The sequence below is a fragment of the Oncorhynchus clarkii genome, chromosome 2, assembly GCF_045791955.1.
Source record: "Oncorhynchus clarkii lewisi isolate Uvic-CL-2024 chromosome 2, UVic_Ocla_1.0, whole genome shotgun sequence".
Lineage (NCBI taxonomy): Eukaryota > Metazoa > Chordata > Actinopteri > Salmoniformes > Salmonidae > Oncorhynchus > Oncorhynchus clarkii.
In genome coordinates, this window is record NC_092148.1 from 34,246,870 (window position 1) to 34,266,016 (window position 19,147).

Genomic DNA, 19,147 nt, shown 5'->3' on the forward strand with positions numbered 1-19,147 from the left:
CAGGAACAGTGTGCCTTTGGAAAGTATTAATTATCCTTGACGTGCGTTATTTGTAACTTATTTTGTACTTACTGTTTCTGCCACTGTCTCATGACGAAAAGTGCTTCTAGAAATCAGGACAGCGATTACTCTCACCTTGTGTATATAAATACTTTTTTATTTAACAAGTCGGACGAGAGGGATTTACTCCTGACACCCGACAAGGCCCTAGGTATGCACATCGGTGTTAAACTAGACATTGGGCCGATACCGAAATGCTTACGATATATCGTGCATCCCTAGTACATACCCCAACAAGAAGCCATGGATTACAGGCAACATCCGCACTTAGCTAAAAATGTAGTTCTGTTCCTTGATTACCCCTGGCAGTAATACAAACTGTCCACACCATGGAAACTCAGATAAAAAAAAAAATCACATTTCTCACTACCATTTTTTATGTAAAAAATGCTCCAAAGCACAATTTAACCAGCCACTGTGTCCATAGGGTCTGTGCAGCAGGCTGGAAGTGTGATGTCCCTACTACTAATAGATAGCTACTACTATTACTAGCTAGCTAAAATCAAAGCCTGCGTGTTGACACGGAAGGACAGGGCATTGTTATGCGAGTTTTCCAGAGTTTAAGCTTGCTTGCTAGGTAGATATTTATATACCTTGCTAATGAGCTTTGTTTTACATGTATATACAGTGCCTTCAGAAAGTATATGACTTTCTCCACATTTTGTTACAGCCTGAATTTAAAATTCACTGGGCTACACACAATACCTCAGGATTTTTAAAATGTTTAATTACTACCTCATCTCTGTACCCCACACATACAATTGTCTTACAGATTCAACCACAAAGACCTGGGAGGTTTCCCAATGCCTCGCAAAGAAGGGATCCTATTGGTTGATGGGTAAAAAGAGAAAAAGCAGATATTGAATATCCATTTGAGCATGGTGACTTTAAAACAGTTAGAGTTTAATGGCTGTGATAGGAGAGAACAGGATGGATCAATAACATTTTAATTACTCCACAATACTAACCTAATTGACAGTGAAAAGAAGGAAGCCTGTACAGAATGACAAAAATATTCCAAAACATCCATCCTGTTCGTAGTGCTGAACGATTAGGGCTTTTTGAGTTTGATTATTAAAAAAATGATCACATTCCGGTTTTGTTTGTTTTAGACTTTAAAATCATTATGCATTATGTGGGTTGAATTCTGTAACACAGAATAAAACAATTAATGCAACTCCCATGATGGTAGTGACTGCCCATTACTGCTTACCACATATTAACTATTTATTCACGTTACATTACTTAAAATATTTCAGTTGTGTATATTACATTTGTTTTATTTGATGACTTTATTTATTTTCAATTCATCTCATCTTTATAGAGCTGCTGCCTATGCTGTCTGACAAAATAAAAAATGTTGTACTTCAAAGTAAATAAGGCATACTTTTATGACAGCTGAATACCAGCTATCAATCACTTAGATCATGTATTATCAGTTAGAGAACTCACAAAGGAGCAACTGCGCTTTATCACAATCGCACATTCTTCTGTCTTCCGTAGCAGGCAAAAAATAAACTAACCGGACAAGTAGATGCACAATGGATTATGGTCATTGTTGTTAATTACCACTTTTAATACGCTAAACTATGTAGAATATGGGCCTGTTGGAAACTACAACTTCCTACTACATCACACAGTTCGGGCATGATCCGATGTATCTCTAGAGAAACTGCGATGTGCGCATTGAGCTCACAGAAAAAAAACTAATGTAAAGTAATACTGCAATAAATGTGGCACAGTAATTAACTTCTTGTCCTGAATTCAAAGTGTTATGTTTGAGGCAAATCCAATACAACAGATTACTGAGTACCACGAACCATACTTTAAAGCATTGTTGTGCAGCATCATGTTATGAGTATGCTTGTAATCGTTAAGGACTGGGTAGTTTTTCAGGATAAAAATAAACAGAATGGAGCTAAAGCGTTGTCAGAATTTCTGTTTGTAATTTCAGAGCGTTTCGCTATCGGAGCGTTCAGGGCGTACACTGGACACTCTGACTGAGTAGGGTTGCTCCGAGCGTTCTGACCTCACAACGGCAGTCAAGCACCCAAGCTAACGTTGGCTACTTCCAGACACAAATGAGAATCTCACTCTGACCATTTTACTTGCCCTAGCAGACCTGGTTTGGATGTTATCGAGAGCGTTGGTAACTGTGCTGCTGGCAACAATTTTAATTGTGCTTCACCAGCGTTTACTGATGTTTTACCGACGTTTACTGACACCGGCCATATTCAACGGGTGTTGAGCGTTCGTAAATTCATCAGTTATTCTGTCGGAATGGATAGCCAGAGTAAATTTACGAACACACCCCTTGTTCGGTGAGCGTTGTGTCAAGTCACTCCGGTTCAAACTGACTGGCGTGTGCAGAAAGTATCCAACTGATCTGTCGATAGCGCCTGCTACATTTGGGTCATCAATGTTGTTGAGAAAAGTAGCAAAACTTTTGTAGTTCTCGATGGCAAATGTTATATCTTTCAAAAACGGCACGGTAGAGAGGACTGTCACAGCTCACGTTATAGACAGACGCATTCTACATGGCCGACCAATCCAAACTCATCTCCCGGCATGTCCAGCCCATCCATTATCTCAGCCAAACTGATTGAACAGTCCAGGTGTGCAAAGCTCTATAGGCTTACCCAGAAACACTCATGAAACTCATGAAATACTTTCTGATGACACTGTATGTCAGGAACCAGTAGGTAGCCCAGATTTTTAGAGAGGTGGACCAGTAACCAGAAAAAGTGTGCACTGAACTGCATACTAGAGTAGAAGGCTGCTGGGTCAGGATCATTACCATCCACTACCTTTGTGCTATTGAGCAAGTTAACCCAATTGCTCCAGGGGCTGATGGTGTGCTGCTCACTCTCGTGTGTGTGCGCGCGCTCTACCTGATTCAATATGATGTTATAGGAAAGCATGACATTTTTATATTGCCTGAATCCTGAGAAATGTTTTGATAATTGTGTTCACAGAAATGAGAGACAAGCTGCGGAAGTGGAGGGAGGATAACCACAGAAACAGTGAGCAAATCGTGGATGTTGGTGAAGAATTGATAAATGAGCATGCGTCCAAACTTGGAGATGACAGTAAGTACATATGCATTAAATCAAGAGTCACAGCAGAACAATTTCTAGTGCAGTTGTAGTTGGCAGAATCTGTTTGTACACAATGATCCACAACACTAGCCATCCATCACAAGATGTTTGGGAGACAAGGACTTGATTTGTCAATTTGGTTTCATTCTTGATTTATTTTATTAATTGAAGAAAAAGGAGCATTATAATAGGAAGGATTTAAACTTTGATGTAGCCTAGACGTATAGGTGATGTATAGTGTTTTCAGGCATCAAAGACATACACAAAGCCAACATTTACAGTCAGGCAGCATGTTCAATATAGACATTTAGTGGCAGAAGGGGAAATTAATTAATAGACTGTATTCTCAGTCTGGCAGAAAGCATGCAAATACTGCAATCTAGATTTAATATTGACTGCTATGGTTTGTGGTTTCACTGCAACATGATTGCTAGAACAGGTTGTACAGTAGGCCTATGACTGATTTGGTCTTGTCACAGTTCTCTGCTCATGAAAGCAAGGAAGTGCATCAATCTCTCAAATGACTGGTTGTCCAAAGATTGATTAATTCAGTATGGAATCAAGGAGTACTGGCTGTTCTTTTGTACAGGCATAGAATAGCAGGGAACCAACCTGAGCTCATAAGGATACTGCTGGAGAGATGATTAAGCCTGTGTTATGCTGTGAAGACATTGTATACATGTAGTTCTTTACTCAGTACTTTGTTGAAGCACATTTGGCAGCGGTTACACCCTCAAGTCTTCTTGGGTATGACGCTACAAGCTTGGCACTCCTGTATTTGGGGAGTTTTTCCCATTCTTCTCTGCAGATCCTTTCAAGCTCTGTCAGGTTGGTTGGGGAGCGTCGTTGCATAGCTATTTTCAGATATCTCAAGAGGTGTTTGATCGGGTTCAAGTCCAGGCTTTGGCCGGGCCACTCATGGACATTCGGAGACTTGTCCCGAAGCCACTCCTGTGTTGTCTTGGCTGTGTCCATATGGTCGTTGTCCTGTTGGAAGGTGAACCTTTGCCCCAGTCTGAGGTCCTGAGCACTCTGGAGCAAGTTTTCATCAAGGTTCCCTCTGTACTTTCATCCGTTCATCTTTCCTTCGATCCTGACTAGTCTCCCAGTCCCTGCCACTGAAAAACATCCCCCTAGCATGATGCTGCCGTCACCATGCTTCACCATAGGGATGGTGCCAGGTTTCCTCCAGATGTGACCCTTGGCATTCAGGTCAAAGAGTTCAATTTTGTTTCATCAGACCAGATAATCTTGTTTCTCATGGTCAGTCTTTCGGTGCCTTTTGGCAAACTCCAAGCGAGCTGTCGTGCCTTTTACTGAGGAGTGGCTTCCGTCTGGCCACTCTACCATAAATGCCTGATTGGTGGAATGTTGCGGAGATGGTTGACCTAGAGAAATTCCAATACTCTGGCAACAGCTCAGATTGGCATTCTTGTGGCATTGTGTTGTGTGACATCTGCACATTTTAGAATTAACTTTGTATTGTCCCCCAGAACAAGATGTGTGTGATCATGCTGTTTAATCAGCTTCTTGATATTCCACGCCTGTGGAATGGATTATCTTGGCAAAGGAATTCTGAAGTCTCTGATGGCACAGCTGGCGCTGCAGTACAGCGCCCTTAACCACTGCTCCACCCGGGAGGCCTCCGCCACTGTTTTCATCAGCAAACGTAATGATGGTGTTGGAGTCATGCACTTTTTCTTGTAGCTCTTTTTGGAGCATTGGTAACGTGTCTGTCTCTGGCACTTTGAATGCCTAGTTCTCACCTCGGAAAGCTTATACTTCCCACCCAAAACGCTACGATATTGATACATTTCTCATGTAATTTGATCGATTTGCTTGTGAAAATCAATTTGTGGTCCATAAATGGGGCAGTTGGTGCCTCAATACAGTGGCTTCAGAAAGTATTCACACCCCTTGACTTTTTCCACTTTTTGTTGTTTTACAGTCTGAATTTAAAATGGAATCAAATGAGATTTTTGGTCACTGGCCTACACATAGTAACCCATAATGTGAAAGTGGAATTATGTTTTTCAAAAAAGGCGGAAATGGCTTGAGTCAATAAGTATTCAGCCCCTTTGCTATGGCAAGCCTAAATAAGTTCAGGAATACAAGTTTGCTTAACAAGTCACATTCAGTGGCAAGGAAAAGTATGTGAACCATTGGTCATAGAATTTGATCTGATCATCTAATTCATAACAATCCAAACACAGTCTGCTTAGACTAAGAACACACCAACAATTATACGTTTTCATGTCTTTATTGAACACACCTTGTAAACATTCACAGTGCAGAGTGGGAAAAGTATGTCAACCCTTGGATTTAATAACGGGTTGACCCTCCTATGGCAGCAATAACCTCAACCAAATGTTTTCTGTAGTTGCAGATCAGACCTGCACAATGGTCAGGAGGAATTTTGGACCATTCCTCTTTGCAAAACTGTTTCAGTTCAGCAATATTCTTGGGGTGTCTGGTGTGAACCGCTTTCTTGAGGTCATGCCGCAGCGTCTCAATCGTGTTGGGCCACTCCAGAAGGCATATTTTCTTTTGAAGCCATTCTGTTTTGGGTCGTTGTCCTGTTGCATCACCCAACTTCTGTTGAGCTTCAATTGTCGGACAGATAGCACTACGTTCTCCTGCAAAATGTCTTGATAAACTTGGGAGTTCATTTTTCTGTCAATGATAGCAAGCTGCGGCCTCCCAGGTGGCGCAGTGGTCTATGGCAGTGCTAGCTGTGACACCAGAGAGTCTGGGTTCGAGCCCAGGCTCTGTCGCAGCCGGCCGCAACCGGGAGGTCCATGGGGCAATGCACAATTATCCCAGCGTCGTCAGGGTTAGGGAAGGTTTAGCTGGCAGGGATATCCTTGTCTCATCTCGCACTAGTGACTCCTGTGGCGGGCCGGGCGCAGTGCACGATGACCAGGTCGCAGGTGTACGGTGTTTCCTCCGACACATTGGTGAGGCTGGCTTCCGGGTTGGATGTGCGTTGTGTCAAGGAGCAGTGCGGCTGTGTTGGGTTGTGTTTCGGAGGACGCATGCCTCTCGACCTTCACCTCTCCCGAGTCAGTGCGGGAGTTGCAGTGATGAGACAAGACCAAGCACCACTAATACCACTTGGATACCACGAAATTGGGGGAGAAAAAGGGGTGTTGTAAAAAGAATGCAAAAAGAATGCAGCAAGGCTGCCCCAAACCATGATGCTTCCTCCACTATACTTTACAGTTGGGATGAAGTTTTGATGTTGGTGTGCTGTGCCATTGTTTTTCTCCTTCCAAACAATTCTACTTTAGTTTCATCTGTCCACAGAATATTTTGCCAGTAGTGTTGTGGAACATCCAGGTGCTCTTTCTACAGAGGCAAAAAGAATGTTGTCGAAGTTTAAAATGAAGAGAAGGGAGGGCTAGAAATGTAATGTTTGGAAAATATTTGGTGAAGTGGTAACAGGATGATAGCAGTGCCAGCTATGTTGTGTGAGGATTTTGAAGCACTACATAAATTCAACAGTCACAAGATGGGAGTTCAAATAGGCCTATGGCATGTCAAGGAAACTGTGGTCTACTGTTTAAATGTGTTGAATGGAAACTGAAATCTGGACACTGACTAAGTAAGTCTATAACCTCACCACATAACCTTATTAATAACGCGTACAGAATTAAGCATTTCTTGCTGTACAATTTATACACCAAATGTAGGCAAAATTTGAACTTGGGAACAGGAGTGAGAAATATGATTTATTTATTTCTCTGTCTTGAGAGAATGCAATGCTCAATTATATACCATCTGTAGAGGTGCTGTCTTTATCATAAAAGCTGATAGTATTTCAATCACATAAAATATGCACCAAAGCTGAACTGAAATCTTAAGTCTTTTTCACAGCTTTCTTTTTCCGGGCAACATAAAATGACAAAGGAGAAGCTACATGTATCTAATTATAGACAAGTTGACTAACAAATAGCCAACCAAAATGTTGAAAATCAGGCAAAACAAAATTCTGCACCCCCTGTCAAAAAAAATATATTCTGCTGTCTTTGACTGTAGCCTATAGCGCTTTCTGTATTTATACAGAAAAAGGAGCATTATACATTTGCAAGAATTTCTAAAAACATGTTTTCACTTTGTCATTATGGGGTATTGTGTGTAGATAGGTGAGGAGAAAAATCAATTTAGTCCATTTTGAATTCAGACTAACAAAATGTGTAATTCAAGGGGTATGACTACTTTGAAGGCACTAGTGTAGCCTCAAGTTGTTATTTTTAATCCAAAATAATCAATTTCCACCTCAAGGCAAACAGTATAGGCTAGTATCTTTAAAGCTGTAATCCGTTTGAAACCGCCACATTCGTTTGGGTTATAACAACAAATAGTCACTTGAGACACTGTTAGAACAGAGGGGTATACTGCAAAGCAGGATCAATAAGTGAGCCAGCTATCATTGAAAAGCAACCAGAAATGACACATTTCTCGTTCATTAAAAAAGCCAAACTTGTGTTTTTGTCCATTGAATCAATTAGACCATGCCCATTTTTAAGTTTCTTTCTAAAAATGTTAAGTTATCCAAATATTTAGGCTAGTTAGCTAACTCCTTGATCCTACTTTGTAGTATACCCCTCTGCAGAATATGTACTGCGTTTTCTTTTTGCGATGATGATGAACATTCCTCCGTTTCATCAACAAAACAAAAATGATAAGACGCTGGGTCGAACAGTGGTGTTTCACCTTATTCACCTCCAGCTTTAATGTGTCTCAGTTCTCAGAAGTCTAGGCCTATTCAGTATTTTTAGTAGGCTTACCAATGTGACTCAACTTTTTTTTAATTGAATGATGCAGAAGCTTGGTAAGCCTTTTCTTGATTAAAAAAAATAACCCATATGTGATGGTTGGTAGCGGTGCACTCAGGTTTGCATTTTGGCTATGTGAAAGCCTGCTAGTATCTCACTATGTAGTCTTGCTGAACGACTCTGTGAAAGTCTATTTTCCTTGTACTCATTATGATTCATTCATTAGTCTTTATAGAGCAGGGTAAACACTTAACATGCCCCGGTTTTATTGAAACCAGTTCTTAAATTGGCTGTGAAACAAGATGGCAATTATCAAACAAGAGTTGGAATCATAAAAAGGCAAGAAACTTCAGGCGTTTTGTTTGTTTTGGCATATCAGTGTTCTTGTTGGGTTTTATTGTCCTTTCTCAGTTTACAGTTAGACAGCATTTGGCAGAGGACGTCTGGCGTGCTTGTCAAAACAGACATTTAGCATTAATTCCATTAATTGGATCCATTAGCCAAGCCTATTATTAATCACTGTCTTTTACTGTTACAGTTGATTGATTGAATAAGCACTTCAATAAACATTTCCTCCTTTTAAAACCACTGGATGAAATGTATCGGGCAATGTTGATAACCGTTGTGAATAAGGCGTCGCACCGTAACTGGTTAGGGGTATCACAGCGAAGTGGGGGGGAAATGACATAATATTCTGTTGCCCTGGATAACAGCCGTGTATGCTTTCTTTCTCTGTGTTTTAGGAAAGGGCTGCGTAACATTGTCTTTTATATGGAGTTGTACATTATCTTATGATGTTTAGAACATTTTCTATGAAGAACGAAATCTTAGAATACTAGCAGAATTTGATCTATAAAGCCTTAAGATGGTCAGTGGTCTTTCACCATGATTGATTCTCTAAATTAAGCTTAATATAACTTTTTGTTGTTGTTTTGAACTGCATAAAACATACACGGGAGAGATTTTCCCTTCTCCATCCAGTCCTGTAAATACATGGTTTTATTTCTATGCTGCACATATTGTTGATTATTAATAAAAACGAGTGAGGATTGAGAGAAATTCTAGAGGTTGACGGATTATGATTTTTCAACGCCGACACCGATTATTGGAGAACCAAAAAAAGCAGATACCAATTAATCGGTCAATTTTTTTAAATATTTTTTTTAACATTTATTTATTTGCAATAATGACAAATACAAGAATACTGGATGAACACATTTATTTTAACTTAATATAATACCTAAAAAAAAAAATTTTAGCCTCAAATAAATGATGAAACATGTTCAATTTGGTTTAAATAATGCAAAAACAAAGTGTTGGAGAAGAAAGTAAAAGTGCAATATTTGCCATGTAAGAAAGTTGACGTTTAAGTTCCTTGCTCAGAACTTAAGAACATATTAATGCGGTGGTTCCTTTTCACATGAGTCTTCAATATTCCCAGGTAACATGTTTTAGGTTGTAGTTATTATAGGAATTATAGGACTATTTCTCTCTCTACCATTTGTATTTCATATACCTTTGACTATTGGATGTTCTTATAGGCACTTTAGTATTGCCAGTGTAACAGTATATCTTCCGTCCCTCTCCTCGCCCCTACCTGGGCTCGAACCAGGGACACATCGACAACAGCCACCCTCGAAGCATCGTTACCCATCGCTCCGCAAAAGCCGCGGCCCTTGCAGAGCAAGGGGAACAACTACTTCAAGGTCTCAGCGAGTGACGTCACCGATTGAAACACTATTAGCACGCCTCCCGCTAACTAGCTAGCCATTTCACATCGGCTACACCAGCCTAATTTCGGGAGTTGATAGGCTTGAAGTCATAAACAGCTCAATGCTTGAAGCACAGCGAAGAGCTGCTGGCAAATGCAGGAAAGTGCTGTTTGAATGAATGCTTACGAGCCTGCTGCTGCCTACCATCGCTCAGTCAGACTGCTCTATCAAATATCAAATCATAGACTTAATTATAATATAACAAACACACATTAATGACCTAAGGCTTGTATTTCTATGGTAAAATCCGGAAACTATCAATTCGAAAATAAAACGTTTATTCTTTCAGTGAAATCCGGAACTGTTCCGTATTTTATTGAATTTTATCCCTCACTAGCTTTAAGCACCAACTGTCAGAGCAGCTCACAGATTACTGCACCTGTACATAGCCCACCTATAATTTAGCCCAAACAACTACCTCTTTCCCTACTGTATTTATTTTATTTATTTATTTTGCTCCTTTGCACCCCATTATTTTTATTTCTACTTTGCACATTCTTCCACTGCAAATCTACCATTCCAGTGTTTTACTTGCTATATTGTATTTACTTTGACACCATGGCCTTTTTTTTTTGCCTTTACCTCCCTTATCTCACCTCATTTGCTCACATCGTATATAGACTTGTTTCTACTGTATTATTGACTGTATGTTTGTTTTACAACAGCACAGAGTTACACATGGAGTATGTGTCGAACTGCTTTGCTTTATCTTGGCCAGGTCGCAATTGTAAATGAGAACTTGTTCTCAACTTGCTTACCTGGTTAAATAAAGGTGAAATATACAGTGCCTTGTGAAAGTATTCGGCCCCCTTGAACTTTGCAACCTTTTGCCACATTTCAGGCTTCAAACATAAAGATATAAAACTGTATTTTTTTGTGAAGAATCAACAAGTGGGACACAATCATGAAGTGGAACGACATTTATTGGATATTTCAAACTTTTTTAACAAATCAAAAACTGAAAAATTGGGCGTGCAAAATTATTCAGCCCCCTTAAGTTAATACTTTGTAGCGCCACCTTTTGCTGCGATTACAGCTGTAAGTCGCTTGGGGTATATGTATCAGTTTTGCACATCGAGAGACTGACATTTTTTCCCATTCCTCCTTGCAAAACAGCTCGAGCTCAGTGAGGTTGGATGGAGAGCATTTGTGAACAGCAGTTTTCAGTTCTTTGCACAGATTCTCGATTGGATTCAGGTCTGGACTTTGACTTGGCCATTCTAACACCTGGATATGTTTATTTTTGAACCATTCCATTGTAGATTTTGCTTTATGTTTTGGATCATTGTCTTGTTGGAAGACAAATCTCCGTCCCAGTCTCAGGTCTTTTGCAGACTCCATCAGGTTTTCTTCCAGAATGGTCCTGTATTTGGCTCCATCCATCTTCCCATCAATTTTAACCATCTTTCCTGTCCCTGCTGAAGAAAAGCAGGCCCAAACCATGATGCTGCCACCACCATGTTTGACAGTGGGGATGGTGTGTTCAGGGTGATGAGCTGTGTTGCTTTTACGCCAAACATAACGTTTTGCATTGTTGCCAAAAAGTTCAATTTTGGTTTCATCTGACCAGAGCACCTTCTTCCACATGTTTGGTGTGTCTCCCAGGTGGCTTGTGGCAAACTTTAAACTTTAAACACTTTTTATGGATATCTTTAAGAAATGGCTTTCTTCTTGCCACTCTTCCATAAAGGCCAGATTTGTGCAATATATGACTGATTGTTGTCCTATGGACAGTCTCACACCTCAGCTGTAGATCTCTGCAGTTCATCCAGAGTGATCATGGGCCTCTTGGCTGCATCTCTGATCAGTCTTCTCCTTGTATGAGCTGAAAGTTTAGAGGGACGGCCAGGTCTTGGTAGATTTGCAGTGGTCTGATACTCCTTCCATTTCAATATTATCGCTTGCACAGTGCTCCTTGGGATGTTTAAAGCTTGGGAAATCTTTTTGTATCCAAATCCGGCTTTAAACTTCTTCACAACACTATCTCGGACCTGCCTGGTGTGTTCCTTGTTCTTCATGATGCTCTCTGCGCTTTTAACGGACCTCTGAGACTATCACAGTGCAGGTGCATTTATACGGAGACTTGATTACACACAGGTGGATTGTATTTATCATCATTAGTCATTTAGGTCAACATTGGATCATTCAGAGACCCTCACTGAACTTCTGGAGAGAGTTTGCTGCACTGAAAGTAAAGGGGCTGAATAATTTTGCACGCCCAATTTTTCAGTTTTTGATTTGTTAAAGTTTGAAATATCCAATAAATGTCGTTCCACTTCATGATTGTGTCCCACTTGTTGTTGATTCTTCATAAAAAAATACAGTTTTATATCTTTATGTTTGAAGCCTGAAATGTGGCACAAGGTCGCAAAGTCCTTTTTTAAAGGGTGGCATCCCTAAGTCTAAATATTGCTGTTACATTGCACAACCTTCAATGGTATGTCATAATTATGTACAATTCTGGCAAATTAATTACGGTCTTTGTTAGGAAGAAATGGTCTTCACACAGTTCGCAACTAGCCAGGTGGCCCAAACTGCTGCATATACCCTGACTCTGCTTGCACTGAACGCAAGAGAAGTGACACAATTTCCCTAGTTAAAATAAATTCATGTGAGCAGGCAATATTAACTAAATAGGCAGGTTTAAAAATATATACTTGTCTATTGATTTTAAAGAAAGGCATTGATGTTTATGGTTAGGTATACGTGGCTTTTTTTCGCGAATGCGCTTGTTAAATCATCACCCGTTTGGCGAAGTAGGCTGTGATTCGATTAGAAATTAACAGGCACCGCATCGACTATATGCAACACAGGACAAGATAACTACACATGGTTGATGATATTACTAGTTTAACTAGTGATTATGTTAATAAGATTGATTGTTTTTTACAAGATAAGGTTAATGCTAGCTAGCAACTTACCTTGGCTTCTTGCTGCACACGCTTAACAGATAGTCAGCCTGCCACGCATTCTCCTTGTGGAGTGCAATGTAGTCGGCCACAATCGGTGTCCAAAAATGCAGATTACCGATTGTTATGAAAGCTTGAAATCGGCCCTAATTTATCGGCCATTCCGATTTAATCGGTCGACCTCTACTTGAAAGCAATTCCCCAGGATTCAAGGGCTAGATAGCAGACATTATTTTAGGACTGAGTGGTGTTATGAGTGTCTGGGTTGATAGGAAACCATGACTAGATAGCAGGCAGACATTTTCCCTGTTCAAGATATTGTGATATGCAAATGAAAGTGAAAAGTTGGAAGTGAATGCCCACAGTTGAAAAGAAGCATGCTTAAATCCCCATTCCTGTTGAGTCTTCACTTAGGGCCAGCTCCTGTCCTTCCTATGATCCAGTAGAAAAATACGAAAGCACTTTGTTAGTCAGACTGTTAATACAGTATTAGTTCTATGTCAATTGATCATGTTTTGATGTTCCCGCCTGACACTGTACTGGAATATTAAAACAGTGCTTTTTCTCCTGTGCCCAGTATGGATAATTTATGAGCAGGTGATGATCGCTGCGCTGGACTGCAGTCGGGATGATTTGGCTTGGGTAAGTGAACTACCGACAGCTGCCACACACACCCAGCGACTTCAAAACCCATCTCTCACAGTCATTTCTATGTTGTCACCCCCCATTGCCAAATGTGAGAATATTTTTATTTGGCCAAAAATATTACCCCATTTGTCTGTACTTTGGAAAAAAACATTTGCTGAGCAGTGTTGGAATAATGGAGGGTAAAAAAACTCACTATAGATGAACACAGTGTTAGCTGTAAACCTTTATGGAGTTTAACTCCCCCTTTCCTTGTTGAGTCATCTGCCATCACAGAGTTAACTAATAGATATGTTACTGAAAGTGCCTTCAGAAAGTATTCACACCCCTTGACTTTTTACACATTTTGTTGTTACAAGGTGGGATTCAAATGTATTTAATTGTAATTTTTGCCAATTATCTACACAAAGTAATCTGTAATGTCGGTGGAAGGACAATGTGTAAAATAATTATGAAAAATAGAACACTAATATAGCTTGATTACATGAGTATCCATCCACCAGAGTCAATACATGTTAGAATCACCTTAGGCAGTGGTTTTAAAAGAGTCTTAATGGGTAAGTCTCTAAGAGCTTTGCACAGCTGGATTGTACAGTATTTGCACATTATTATAAAAACACAACAAACAACTTGAGAGAATAAAAAAATAAAAAATCATTGCTAGACTAGGCCACTCAGGAACATTCAGTGTCGTCTTGGTAAGCAATTCCAGTGTAGATTTCAAGGGGTGTGAATAGTTTAATTGAAAGTCTATATATATATATAAAAAAAGAGTTCTTAACAGGGCGTGTTTTTTTTTTTACCCTCGCAGGTGTCGTCTCCTTCAGACATGAGCTCGTCGTCAGAGCAAGGGGTGTGAATAGTTTCTGAAGGCACCATGATTTTTCCTCCCATATATTTTGTTGATTGAACAAGGGGAGAGATTGATACAAATGACCTTGTCCATCCAGTCTGTTAAATACATGGTTTTATTTCTAAACAGCACATATTGATTATTGTTAATAATACAAGTGTCAGGCTTGAGGACAGAAATTGTACTTGAAAGCAATTTCTCAGGATTCAAGGGCTTTATGAAAATGTATTACATTTTAATATGACGAGAGCAAAAAGTGAAGACCACCACACTTTTCTAATATAACATTGGGAATTTCAAAACCAAAGTTATTTCTAATGAGTGTTTTTATCCAGTTTATTTTTAAGATCTGATTATTTGCAAATCCAGCACATGATAAAATGAGATTATTCTGTTTTACTCATTTTAGTACTGAATCGTAATTTATGGGTTTCTGGGTTGATGACGAACCATGCCTAGATAGCAAACAGACATTATTTTAGGACCAAATGGTGGTTGAGCGGGTTATGAGTTTCTGGGTTGATAAGAAACCATGCCTAGATAGCAGAAATTCATCATTTTTCCTGTTCAAGATATTCTCATATGCAAACGCAAGTGAAACGTTTGAAGTGAATGCCCACAGTTGAAAAGAAGCATGCTAGGAGAGCAGATGGGGCCTATTCCTGTTGAGGCATCACTTAGGGCCATCTTCTGTCCCTCAATCAAATTTGCGTTGTTGAATATAACATTTGTTCCTGCTCAGTTTGATTTAAATTTAAGGGTGCATGTTCACTGCAAAGAGCAGGAACCAATGGCATTACCGTAGACATTTGGATTGGAATTCAATCAAATTCGCATTGTGGAAATATAACATTGTTCCTGCTTAGTTTGATTTAAATCAAAACATGCATTCCCCACTCTTCTAGACTGATTTGAATCTGACTAAATGTACTATTGAAGCCTAGTTAATGTCCTGTCAGTTTTGCTCATATCTGCTTAAATTTGAGTGATTACATAAACTACATTTTTTGGGGGGGTGATGGGAATAGTACAGTGCCTTGCGAAAGTATTCGGCCCCCTTGAACTTTGCGCCCTTTTGCCACATTTCAGGCTTCAAACATAAAGATATAAAACTGTATTTTTTTTGTGAAGAATCAACAACAAGTGGGACACAATCATGAAGTGGAATGACATTTATTGGATATTTCAAACTTTTTTAACAAATCAAAAACTGAAAAATTGGGCGTGCAAAATTATTCAGCCCCCTTAAGTTAATACTTTGTAGCGCCACCTTTTGCTGCGATTACAGCTGTAAGTCGCTTGGGGTATGTCTCTATCAGTTTTGCACATCGAGAGACTGACATTTTTTCCCATTCCTCCTTGCAAAACAGCTCGAGCTCAGTGAGGTTGGATGGAGAGCATTTGTGAACAGCAGTTTTCAGTTCTTTCCACAGATTCTCGATTGGATTCAGGCCTGGACTTTGACTTGGCCATTCTAACACCTGGATATGTTTATTTTTGAACCATTCCATTGTAGATGTTGCTTTATGTTTTGGATCATTGTCTTGTTGGAAGACAAATCTCCGTCCCAGTCTCAGGTCTTTTGCAGACTCCATCAGGTTTTCTTCCAGAATGGTCCTGTATTTGGCTCCATCCATCTTCCCATCAATTTTAACCATCTTCCCTCTCCCTGCTGAAGAAAAGCAGGCCCAAACCATGATGCTGCCACCACCATGTTTGACAGTGGGGATGGTGTGTTCAGCTGTGTTGCTATTACGCCAAACATAACGTTTTGCATTGTTGCCAAAAAGTTCAATTTTGGTTTCATCTGACCAGAGCACCTTCTTCCACATGTTTGGTGTGTCTCCCAGGTGGCTTGTGGCAAACTTTAACCGACACTTTTTATGGATATCTTTAAGAAATGGCTTTCTTCTTGCCACTCTTCCATAAAGGCCAGATTTGTGCAATATACGACTGATTGTTGTCCTATGGACAGAGTCTCCCACCTCAGCTGTAGATCTCTGCAGTTCATCCAGAGTGATCATGGGCCTCTTGGCTGCATCTCTGATCAGTCTTCTCCTTGTATGAGCTGAAAGTTTAGAGGGACGGCCAGGTCTTGGTAGATTTGCAGTGGTCTGATACTCCTTCCATTTCAATATTATCGCTTGCACAGTGCACCTTGGGATGTTTAAAGCTTTGGAAATCTTTTTGTATCCAAATCCAGCTTTAAACTTCTTCACAACAGTATCTCGGACCTGCCTGGTGTGTTCCTTGTTCTTCATGATGCTCTCTGCGCTTTTAACGGACCTCTGAGACTATCACAGTGCAGGTGCATTTATACGGAGACTTGATTACACACAGGTGGATTGTATTTATCATCATTAGTCATTTAGGTCAACATTGGATCATTCAGAGATCCTCACTGAACTTCTGGAGAGAGTTTGCTGCACTGAAAGTAAAGGGGCTGAATAATTTTGCACGCCCAATTTTTCAGTTTTTGATTTGTTAAAAAAGTTTGAAATATCCAATAAATGTCGTTCCACTTCATGATTGTGTCCCACTTGTTGTTGATTGTTCACAAAAAAATACAGTTTTATATCTTTATGTTTGAAGCCTGAAATGTGGCCAAAGGTCGCAAAGTTCAAGGGGGCCGAATACTTTCGCAAGGCACTGTATATGAGGATGTTTTGCAACGATTCCCTATGCATTGCAAAGAATTTTGGCTAAGACAACTAGATTACGGAAAGTTGTCCAATCACCTGCTCCCAGTGAGAAAGACCATGACTGTTGTTGGACAGGTCAAAAGATCCGGGCTGCAGGACAGACTTTCCATCTCATCCAGGATATCCTTGGACATGACGATAACGATTCCTCACCTCTGTCATGAGTGTGTGAAAAAACAAACTACAGTTCCCTCATAGAGAAAAAAACGACTCACCGTAAAGAGCATCCTGCCTCTCCTTTTTATAGTAAAAAGTGGTGAACTGGTGAACACAAGACAACATGGTCTTCAACCACGTCAACTGCCGATTTTCTCAAGTTCTTCAGGACTGTGTTGTTTATCTTTTATCATGGATCCCATGAATGGAAACCATCAACTATCCCTCATGCCCTGCTCTCAATTGTCTGGGCGGACAGGAATGCGTCATCAAAAAAAAACACAACACTGCATATGACATCTCAAAACCATTCATGTTTTACATGGATACAGTATATTTGTTCGTGTTTAAAGATGCAGTGCATGTAATACGCTGTCGATGGTGGAGAACAGCAGGCAGGGGAAGCAGTAGTCGGCTGCTAGCATCGCAGCCACAGAGCCAGTCTTTCTTTTGATACCATTCAGGTTGAAATGATCGTGCTATTTTCTCCCTAGCTTTGATGTAAGTCCCTAAGCGCAGGTGTTGGTCTTCCATCCATTAATATCCCATTTTGCTAGAAAATTCATTTTGAAAACCGTTTCAGATGCAGTATGTTAGCCATCCTGATCAGATACTATGTAATTCAGAGCAATTTTAAAGTAGAAGCAGAATATGTACAGTGCCTTCATAAACGAATGCAACTGCCAAAAGGCGGAAGATGACATGTGACGTCCACAGGCAGAATCCTTCCTGCCTAAAAAAAACCATCCTGTGGCGTACTGCAATATCATTGAATAGTCCCCACGATATGCAACTGTTCAGGGGACGTCAGGAACCAATACACACAGTCAAGTCAGTCAGTCAGGAAAGCAAAGGCTAGCTTTTTCAAACAAAAATGTGCATCCTGTAGCTCTAACTCCCAAAAGTTTTGGGACACTGTCAAGTGAGCACCTCCTCCCAGCTGCCCACTGCACTGAGGCTAGGAAACACTTTCACCACCGATAAATCTGCGACCATCTATAATTTCAACAATCATTTTCTATGGCTGGCCGCGCTTTCCACCTGGCTACCCCTACCCCGGCCAACAGCTCCGCACTCCCAGCAGCAACTTGCCCAAGTCTCCCCAGCTTCTCCTTCACCCAAATCCAGATGGCACATGTTCTGAAAGAGCTGCAAAACCTGGACCTGTACAAATCAGCTGGGCTTGAAAATCTGGACCATCTCTTTCTAAAATTAGCTGCCACCATTGTTGCAACCCCTATTACCAGTCTGTTCAACCTCTTTCATATCATCTGAGATCCCTTAAGATTGGAACGCTGCGGCGGTCATCCCCATCTTCAAAGGGGGAGACATTCTAGACCCAAACTGTTATAGACCTATATCTATCCTGCCCTGCCTTTTTTCTTTTTTTTTTGTGAATTTTTCTCCCCAATTTCGTGGTATCCAATTGTTAGTAGTTACTATCTTGTCTCATCGCTACAACTCCCGTACGGGCTCGGGAGAGACGAAGGTTGAAAGCCATGCGTCCTCCGAAATACAACCCAACCAAGCCGCACTGCTTCTTAACACAGCACACATCCAACCCGGAAGCCAGATGCACCAATGTGTCGGAGGAAACACCGTGCACCTGGTTAGCGTGCACTGCGCCCGGCCCGCAACAGGAGTCGCTAGTGCGCAATGAGACAAGGATATCCCTACCGGCCAAACCCTCCCTAACCCTGACGATGCTAGGCCAATTGTGTGCGTCGCCCCATAGACCTCCCGCTCGCGGCCGGCTGTGACAGAGCCTGGGAGCAAACCCAGAGTCTCTGGTGGCACAGCTTGCACTGTGATGCAGTGCCCTAGACCACTGCCCCAACCGGGAGGCAAAATGCCCTTCCTTTCTAAAGTCTTCGAAAGCCAAGTGAACAAACAGATCACTGACCATTTCGAATCCCACCGTACCTTCTCCGCTGTGCAATCTGGTTTCCGAACTGGTCACGGGTGTACCTCAGCCACACTCAAGGTACTAAACGATATCGTAACCGCCATCGATAAAGATTGTACTGTGCAGCCGTCTTCATCGACTCTGTCAATCACCGTATTCTTATCGGCAGACTCAACAGCCTTGGTTTCTCAATTGACTGCCTTGCCTGGTTCAACAACTACTTCTCCGACAGAGTTCAGTGTGTCAAATCGGAGGGACAATTTTATCC

At 40.8% G+C, this 19,147-nt stretch overlaps 1 protein-coding gene across 1 annotated transcript in view; it reads left to right on the plus strand.

Annotated features, from left to right (window-relative positions):
• The window catches only part of LOC139381025 (ER membrane protein complex subunit 2-like), a 60,380-nt gene that overhangs the window by 787 nt on the left and 40,446 nt on the right, over positions 1 to 19,147 (plus strand). Inside the window, exons 2-3 of the mRNA XM_071124264.1 lie at positions 3,036 to 3,149; positions 13,195 to 13,259. Of these exons, the coding sequence (XP_070980365.1) occupies positions 3,036 to 3,149; positions 13,195 to 13,259 (179 nt within the window). The remainder of the gene's footprint in view (positions 1 to 3,035; positions 3,150 to 13,194; positions 13,260 to 19,147) is intronic.